General features: G+C 44.0%; 1 protein-coding gene across 4 annotated transcripts in view; it reads left to right on the top strand.

Moving 5' to 3' along the window:
* kif26aa (kinesin family member 26Aa) overlaps nt 1-5923 on the top strand; it is a 194546-nt gene extending 188623 nt beyond the window's left edge. For all 4 annotated transcript variants that reach the window (XM_063223676.1, XM_063223677.1, XM_063223675.1 and 1 more), the window contains 2 exons: nt 1-129; nt 4084-5923. The exon at nt 1-129 is cut by the window's left edge and continues 22 nt beyond it. In XM_063223676.1, coding sequence (XP_063079746.1) covers nt 1-129; nt 4084-4268 — 314 coding nt within the window. In that variant the 3' untranslated portion in view covers nt 4269-5923. The remainder of the gene's footprint in view (nt 130-4083) is intronic.
* The last annotated feature ends 4077 nt before the right edge of the window (nt 5924-10000 follow it).

Below are 10000 nucleotides of genomic sequence, written 5' to 3'. Positions count from 1 at the left end.
GGCTCAGGATGCTGGAGAAGCGTCAGCAGCAGATCCGCGAGCTGAGGGCCAAGCACGAGAGACTCAAGAGGGAGCTGGAGGATGCCAAGACCCGGCTCATGCTCGACCCCGGAAAGTGGATGGGAGAGTGTAAGTACCAATTTAACCCCTCTTTTGATTTGTATTCATTTGCCATGATCTGAAGTGCTTGGAGTTTTGGATGGACATATGCAGCTACTCTAGATTGAGTAAATGTTGACAGGTGGTGACATGTTGGGTGAATTTCAGTAAGGAATACGCTTCCTACGTTGTCTTAAGTTATTATTACTCTGTTAGTATAACTTGAGATGTTTGATATTCCTCGTTTCTGCTGGCACTTCTAAAGAGTTGCATTCTAGAAATTGGTAGTTGTAGAACTTTGACAATGGGTTGATGCACTTACCACCTGTGACTAAATACTAGAGTAAACTAAATGTAACATAAACTATATGTTATGGTAACTCAGGGTAACAAAGTTGTTTATCTGAGCTTAGTGTACTGGTGACAGTTGTAGTTGACACACTATTAAGCAAACTGGAAACTGTGCCACAGCAGTGTAAGTGGCTTAGGTGTGATGGGGGTGTAAGAGGATGTATTGACGTTCTCAGTTACACCTAAAAGCTAAAGGCCAATGGAAGTGTATGAGCTACATCTGAACTTAATTCTGATACGCCATATGGCAGCTAAATGCGGTGTGGTGAGATTTTTCATTAGTGTTGTAAATGGTGAGGGAAAATAGTGAATTGTGACAATAATGATACGAAAAGAAAACCATATCCCTTTGCCATGCTTGTATTTATGTTTGACATAAATATGGCGACAAATGACTCTAGGTGTATTGTTTGCGACGGAACATGAAAACCATAATCTGGCGACCCTTCACGCCAGTGCACACAAGTATTGCCAGAACATTTTATTTTCTGCATCTATATCGATGACTACATTAGGGCTGTTTGCACGGTGCTCTGTCTTCCATATCGCGACATGGGAGTGGAGTGGAGGAGATGGAGAGGGAAAAAAGCTTGAAATTGAAAATATCGATCCGCTCCAATTATGTACTCATCCGTGGCTGTTGTATAGTCTCCATAGCAAAATGTGTTTACGTGGGGTTGGGCCTGCAGGGATAAGCTCATTTGGAACTAATACGGGATTGTTTACAGGTGCCTAGTGGGCCCGTTTGGCCTCTGCGAGTACAGCCCATTTACTGCGGCTGCTTACAGTACCGCCGACATGAAACTAGCGCGTAGGCCACTGCAATACGGTGCATTTTTGTTTTGTTTTGTTTTGTTTTCCTGTGCTGGAAATAATGAGAGCGGTTGGTCTTGTTTTTTACCCGTTTACCGGAACAATTTGAAGGGCAAATGATGAAGGAAAAGCGAAACACAATTCAGCACAGAGCAGAACACAAACGTTTTCCGTCATCACACTGCCAGTAGCAAAAAGTCTAAAAGACCAAACAGAGCTCGTTTTGAGTTGTTCAGACTGTAGTTTGTACACTGTAAAAACGTCAACATTTAGAGAGTAATCTTTGACCAAATACACTATAGAAGGTGTTAAATAGACTCAAATGTTGAATTAACAATGCATTTTTTTGCTGTGGATGTATTCCTTGTGTACTCTGCTTGATCCCATCAGCAGTATGACTATCATATATGATTTCGTCCTGTGCCATGGCCTACAGGGTTTAGTTTGTTTATTTGGTCTCATGTGCAAAAGTACATTAATTACAAAGAAAAGAGATGACCTGCACCAGAATATAGCTTAGAAGATCATTTCCATCTGTAGTCCCAGGACAGGTGAAAAACTGCAAAGGGTCATCCATATTTAAGGCGTGTTCCGATTCCTTCCCTGCTCCCTAGCCCTACTTGGGAGGTGACTTCCTCCGCCCTCATCCCCTCTCCACATGACTTTGGCATAATGCAGCCGGAGCTCTAAATAACTCAGCACACACACACTTGCCTTTGTGTCCTTTGTGCTCCCTAAAGGCCGATTGACCCTGAACACAAGATGTACGGTATACTGTACACTATGCAGTATCATGCCTATAGGCTACAGAAGAGTGTGCCTTTTAAAGGACCAGGATGCTGAATAATATGGAGGGTCCTCATTCATACTGTATGTGAAAAAATACAGATGCAGAAGTTGTGAGTCATTCGCGTCAAACCCTCTTTTCTTTGCCGACGGTCTTGCCTTTTATGTTTGGAAGCGAGTGGTTCTCAACATGTTTCTGACCATTCATCCAACACACTCACATGGGGAACCCAGCCATGCAAAGCCTCACACACAAACAACACAAACAAAAGCTTCTCTTCTGTTGCGCGCCCCCAATGCCATTGCCTTAAGCAATGAGAATGAGATGGGTGTGGAATGGAACACATTAGTATGTATTTTCACAGTGGGCCAGTTTTGGATGTTGCTTTCCTTTTCAACAACAAACCCAGATTTAGAAAATAAAGTGAGTTGGGGGAAATGGGCGCTGTGCTAAAGCCCTGTGGTTGTTTCGCTAGCCGCAATAAAGCGCTTGTTTACAGTAAGCCTGAGCTCAGTTTGTGTAAAGGGGCCACTGCGTCTTAACTGTGTTTAAACACAAAGCTCGCCGTGGATGGCCTCCTTTAAGTGGATGCTGAGGGATCTTCTGTGGTTGGTTAAGCTTTAGGAGTACTTTACATATCTATTTGTAGGAACATGGGCAGGTATTTGTGGACTGCGTTGGGCCGAGGAGCTCTGTAGAAACAAATGTGACGGGTCAATTTGGCCATGGATGAATTGAACAACAACCCGAATAACAATGAGGCTTATACATTTTCAGCTGTTGGGGGGCTTAACTTTACTTTATCAAGCTGTAGTGAAGAATAGGCCTACATCACAGTGTGGAATACCTGACTCTGTATGGCGATGTGTTGTATGTCATTTTAGACTAAGATTATAGAAAGGGAGCGTGAAAACAAAGATGTATCATGGGTACGATAACTGATAACAACTATAAGGAACTAATAACTAGTGATTAACTATCTGCAAAACTAAAAACTAATAATTATTTCATGATTCCTTGTGCTGAAACGGACTAACTTGTGTTGTGTTTGAAAGCAAGCATGTCATATTATGTAGCCATTGTATCCTCTGTTCCATTCTTATACTTATTCTCCTGTCTGTCCTCACTTTACTATTCTCTCATATACCCATTGTACTCATTCTTTTCTCCCTCTCCTCTCTTTTCTCCACTAGTCCCTCATGGGTATACGAATTCTCCTCTCTCTCTCTCTCTGCTCCTCTATTGTTTCATACATCACTCTCCTCTCTCTTTTCTCATACAGCACCGGTATTCTAATTCTCCTCCGCCTCTCCTCTCTCCTCTCTCATATGTGTTCTAATTCTCCTTCTCCTCTCCTCTCTCCTCTCTCCTATGTATTCTAATTCTGCTGCCCCTTTCCTCTCTCCTCCCTCCTCTCTATTCTAATTCTGCCGTTCCTCTCCTCTCTCCTCTCTCCTTTGTATTCTAATTCTCATCCGCCTCTCCTCTCTCCTCTCTCCTCTCTCCTCCCTCCTCTCTATTCTAATTCTGCCGTTCCTCTCCTCTCTCTTCTCTCCTATGTATTAGAATTCTGCCACCCCTCTGGTCTCTCCCTCTCCTTTGTATTCTAATTCTCATCCGCCTGTCCTCTCTCCTCTCTCTTCTCTCCTTTGTATTCTAATTCTCATCCGCCTCTCCTCTCTCCTCTCTCTTCTCTCCTATGTCTTCTAATTCTGCCACCCCTCTGGTCTCCTCTCTCCTCTCTCCTTTGTATTCTAATTCTCATCCGCCTCTCCTCTCTCCTCTCTCCTCTCTCTTCTCTCCTATGTCTTCTAATTCTGCCGTTCCTCTCCTCTCTCCACTCTCCTATGTATTCTAATTTGGCCACCCCTCTCCTCTCTCCTATGTATTCTGATTCTGCCACCTCTCTCCTCTCTCCTATGTATTCGAATTCTGCCACTTCTCTCCTATGTGTTCTAATTCTCTCCTCTCTCATATATATATATTCTAATTCTGCTGCCCCTCTGCCCTCTCCTCTCTTCTCTCTCCCCCAGTTGACGTGGACCCGGACCTGGACATGGACTCGCAGGACTACCTTGAGGCACTCCACCAGGCCACTGGGGAGCTGCAATTCTGTGTCAACCTCTGCAAGTCTCGCGTCATGATGGAGACCTGCTTCGATATCGTGGTGACCGGCACCACGGCGACGCAAGGAGGGCACCAGGAAGTTGAAGTCTGAGTAGACGGAAGTGAAAAAGAGGAGGAAGAAGAAGAAGAAGAGGCAGAGAGCAGTTAATGGAGAGGAGGAGGAGGAGTAGGAGGAAAGATGTTTCAAGGCAAAGTATTCAGTGGATACGCAAAGCAGGAGCTCAAACAAATGCAACACAAAACGGTGGCGAAAACTGAAGCAGAGAGTGCTAGTGGTCAAAGCCGGAAACAAGGAAGTTGTTGGGACTGACAAAGAGATAGCCACGGGCTAAGAGAAGGACTGAGCATAACGAATCACGACTGACTGACCCTGGATCAGTTTTTCGTGAAATCTTACCTGTGTAGACAGAATGACGAAGATGTGAACGCAAAGAGTGTCATCGCCCTCTCCCATTTATTATCGTCATCATGTTTTTTCACCAGGATGTGCCTTGATCATTTACGATCCCGAGGGATTTATCTTTCTTTCTGACTTGGTGCTAGTTATGAAACCAGCTTACCTGAGCAAAACCCTTATGTATTCCCTTTCTTTGAGAAAAAAAATCACATAAAAGTATTTTATATTATTGTATTGTAATCTGCATTGTATTTATACATGATTTTAATTGCGAAAAAAAACATTATGTAAGGGGCAGTAATATATGTATGTATATGTATATGTATATTTGCATGTATATATAAAAATATGTATATTATTGCTTCCCCCTTCAGGGAGTTATTCCAGACAGCCGGTTTAATCACTTTCCTGGGTACCCTCACTTATAGCAAAGACATAAATCACATAATAGAGCGGCCATGTGGCTGCATCCTCCCAGCAAGGGAGCTGCAAGGGCTCTGCTAGTTGGAGGTTTATCACTTACAGGACATCTAGTGAACTTATCCCGGGTTAGTTAGTAAACCACATACTTGGAATCCCTCCCAGACCTTTGCCTTTTTTTGTTATCATTGTCAGTTGCACAGTCTTTTTCACCGCCATTTCCATCCCCCATACTCTGATGGTTGCTTCAAATATTGTGCTCGAGAAATGTTTCCACTCTCTTTTGTGGTGCGCCGAGCGTGTATCAACAGTGCAATTTAATCTCTTGACCACCGGGCCCGCTAAACTCCTTGGCCCCTTCCACTGGTCCAGCGGAGTGAGTCAGTGAGTGAAGGAGGCAGTGAGTGAGTGAGTCAGTGTTGCCAGATGTGTCTGACCAAATCCCGCCTAAAAGCAAAATATGCTCAATTCCACCCAAATTATACAATTTACATTGACTTCTATGGGCCCAAAACGGCTGAAAAAAACGCCAAATGGCCAATTTTCCCCATTTTTACCCGCAGACACTCATCCCAAGTAGCCCAATTTGGCGGGCACCCACCCAATCTGGCAACACTGGAGTGAGTGAGTGGGCTCTGAATTGGATGGAATGCCGCAGCTCTGGCAGGAGATGCTCATCCGTCTCTCTTAGTTACAGTCATCCGTCAGGGTCTGCTACAATACCCCCACTCTCTCTTCTCCCACGACTGGAGTGTGTGTGCGTGTGTGTCTCTGTATGTGTATGTGTATGTGTATGTACATTTCCATGAGCATGTGGCTGCACTCTTACAAGGCCTGACCAGCCATTAGATCGTTTTTGAGTGGCACAGTCGGATGCGTCTCATAAATCAGAGTTAGGCGAACACACACACACACACACACACACACACACACACACACACACACACACACACACATACACAAGCACGTTCACACACACACACGCACGCACGCAAGCACAAATACACTTGACGCTGCACAGTAGGATGGAGCTCCCTGGGCAAATATGATACTGACACTGCAAACTCTTTACCTGCCCAGCCGCATGTGTTTGGGGTTTGGGTGTTTGGACAGATATTGATCCAGACTTTCTGCTGGAGTCTGCATACCAAACAACAACAACACTACACACTGCGCTGCCTGCATCATCTTTAGCAGTGATGCAGTGGCACGGCACGGCACGGCACGGCACAGCACAGCAGCAAAGAGACTTGAGAGAGCACAAGCATTTATCAACTCAACTGGAATTTCACAATTATCTCATTAGTTGGCAGCAAATATCTGGCTGTTTTGTGACACACACACACACGCGCGCGCACACACACACACACACACGGACAAGTACACACACGCACAAGTACACACACGCACACACACACACACACACACACACACACACACACACACACGCGCGCGCACACACACACACACACACGGACAAGTACACACACGCACAAGTACACACACGCACACACACACACACCAGAAATGAGAAAGCAGTAGGGCACCAGCGTCCCCCTCTCGAGTGGAGTTGCTTTCAAACAGTGTCTTACGTAAAATCAAAACCAACACTCACAGTTGGCAAACGCTGAACTCTCCAAAGCGTTATCCTCACCAACAACGCCCCTTCGCTATGTAAACTTAGGAGCAGTTAGCAGGAAAACTTAAACAACAACAGACTTAAACGGTGGTGCTCCCTTCCTCGTGTGCCCGTTTTTTTTTTTTTGCTCCAATTAGGCATGTTTCTCTATCAGTGCCCTTGTTGTTATTGTTGTTTATTTATTTATTATTTTAATAGACCAACAAGGTCACCTTGAGTCCAATTAATGGTTTAAGGGTTCCACTGAGGTGGGAAATCATGGAAAACATCAGAGGGGGGGGGGGGGTTTGAATAATAAATGAATAAGTGATTGTGATTAAAACCTTGGATGTCAGCATGTTTAAGTAATTAATCGCAATATGATGCATTAACTTCAAAGCTTTGGATGGGGCTCATGGGAGCGGCTCAGCTTAGCTCTCACCATTCGCCGCAGTTCACGCTACCCTGTTACACCTAAACAGGGCAAGTCATTCATGACTAATCATTTGTGATTCATCTACATTCACCACTTTGCACACATCAATCCCGTAGCATCGTTTACTTTACAGGAACGGGTCAAGCACCACAGTTACTCACGGTCCAGCACCACAAATCGGCCTATCGGCTTAACCGCTTTGTAATAGTTTGTTTTATCGCTTCAGCAGATACGGTATGAGTTTTTGTGTGTGTGTGCCATTGTAGTGTAACATCACAGCCTGAAGGGTCAAGTGAACTGAACTGTTACTGAACTGAACACTGGGGGATATATGCGACTCTTTGGGGGCGTACCGTATGTGTGTGAACATTACCACCTGTGACTAAAGGACATCTGTGTTTTTGACCTAAAAAGCTAGGTCGTTCCTGTGCGGATCATGGTCCTTTTTTTATATACGTATCTCTCTATCTCTCTTTGTTTTGAATGCATTCTGTCTACACCTCCCAGATAATGACTCTGTCTGTTTTTTCGGTATTGCTGTGTGGTTGTTCATGTGCTCTTTCAAAGACTAAAAAAAGATAATGAGTATGTGTGTTAAATTGCTCCCATTTCAGACCCATAACCTTTAAAAAAACTAAGTATTTTTTTAACAGAACAAATCCTCTTTTCAACAAAGAAATCTCTCAGGCTCATTTTGTAGTTGCTGCATGAAATATTTATTAATCTTTTTGTAATATTTATTTTATGTTATTGTCTTTTTTTAAAGAAACCTTAGACTCTTTTTTCAGTTCCTTTTATCGGTAAGTTATATAAAACACTTTTTTTGCCAAACATATTGAGAGAGAGACTTTTAACATGTAACATGTTTTTTTGGCTTTGTATTGTACAGTTTTATAATCCTTTCTAACAAAATGTACAGTATTCCGTTTGCATCTATTCATAATTGTGAATAAAGGTTACCTTTTCCTCTTTGTAATATGCCGTGGGACTGAATTTCATTCACACATCTGGAGTGCATTTCTCAAAAGAGAAGTTATTAGCCTGTTCGCAACTTCGGTAGTGGCCAATGGGAAAATCCATTGAAAATTACAAAGTAGTTAAGGTAGTAAGCAACTTTGGTTTCCAGAAAGGCACCACTGTATTCCACATCCAACAGGAGGTAGAGGGGGAGGTGGGACAAATGTAGCCAGGCCACACCCACCTAGTGACGCAACACCTTCGCAGTTGCTTCTAGTCAGGCCAAGAGCAATGTAAATATCGTTTCTGATCTCCTGAAAAAAACAGGAACTCCACCCACTTTGTCTGACACCAGTCAACCAGTAGCAAACCTAGGGAGACGGTTCAACCATGCCATTTGGGAAACGTTAATTGTTATGGTCTTGGTCAGACCAAGTCTCGAAGAGATTTGAAAGTCGATGATAATCAGGCTCGGACAAATGGTATGTTGTCCTGGACCCGGGGAGGGGAGGGGGCAGAATTGGGGTCTGCATTATATTGTACGTATTGAGAGGCAGGCCTTTGACAGCATATTGTACGTATTGGGGCAGCCATGGCCCAGTGGTTAGAGAGTTGGTCTTTCAATCTAGGGGTTGCCGGTTCAAACCCCCCCTGACCTCTCCCCTACATCTACATCCATGGCTGAAGTGCCCTTGAGCAAGGCACCTAACCCCAGATTGCTCCAGGGACTGTAACCAATACCCTGAAAAATAAAAGTTGTAAGTCGCTTTGAATAAAATGAAAGCGTCAGCTAAGTGCAATGTAATGTTAATGTAATGTTAGGCAGGCCCTTTCAGATTACTTTGTCCCAGGCCCAGCCAGACCTGTCAGCAGTCCGGCACATCATTATAATGGTAATGGTACCATGACTCCTCCTGGAAGCCATAATAAGAAGTTTTGCCATGGTAACAATCGGTTCTAGAAGGGGAAAAAAACCCAAAACAAAACAAACACTGTTGCGTCGGTACCCCAGCTGATGAATTTGCTGCTTAGCTTACCGGCTGCTGTGGGTTATGGATTTCCTCTGAGTACTACACAAACCTTGAAATAGTCCACCATCACTCCAGCCCAGACTCTTATCACTAACAGGGGAGTCTGTCACGGTACATAATGGCCAAGCACCCTCCGTGGGAACCAGGGGTGCATTTCTCAAAAGCATAGTTGTTAGCAGTTAGTTGCCAATGGGATATTGCATTGCAACCAGCAAAGTAGCTACCGTAGTTAGCAACTACGCATTCGAGAAATGCACCCCAGTGTTTCCCACACAACCCAACAATACTGAAACCTGTTTTCCACTGTTGTAAAGTAGGTCACACTTATTATATATTTTTCTGGGATACTTGCTTGTTGAATAAGACATTACTCGAATTGGAAGGATGCTGCTGTTGCACGTGGCCTGTTTCTTTTCGCAAGACCTGGCTCCCTGATTATTCACGAAAAGTGTGACACGTGTAGCAGGGGGTGACCCATTATGCCAGTGAATACAGCAGGTAACTGGGAACACTGATGATGGGCTAGACCCGAAACGTTTGTCCCCTGTCTGTCGGTTTTATTTACTTTTTTCGGCTTTGTTTAATACAGTTTTTGATTCTGCATTCAGCTCCAGTGTGCGACTCCTTTCTTCTTTTTCATTATACTGCTCTTGGAATTACGCACCGAGCGATACGCTCAGGATAAGACATTGGCGCGGATGCCACCCCACCATTACTAGTGAATACAGCAGAAACTGAACATAAACCATATGATATTGTAGGCTTGCACGCATACACGTATCTGTGATGTGACATGTGGAGTTGGAATACCAAAAACATGGTGTAGGTTACCGCAGGTTGCCGACATGGAGTTGCAGACACATGCAGCAGCAATTAGATGACAAAGCTTCAAGTGAGGGTAGTTATTTCTATCAGCACTGTATGCATAATATACAATGGCTGTTGGGAAACAGGAATCGTATGA

This window comes from Engraulis encrasicolus, chromosome 18 (genome assembly GCF_034702125.1).
Source record: "Engraulis encrasicolus isolate BLACKSEA-1 chromosome 18, IST_EnEncr_1.0, whole genome shotgun sequence".
NCBI classification, from domain to species: domain Eukaryota; kingdom Metazoa; phylum Chordata; class Actinopteri; order Clupeiformes; family Engraulidae; genus Engraulis; species Engraulis encrasicolus.
This window is presented reverse-complemented; position numbering and strand designations above follow the sequence as displayed.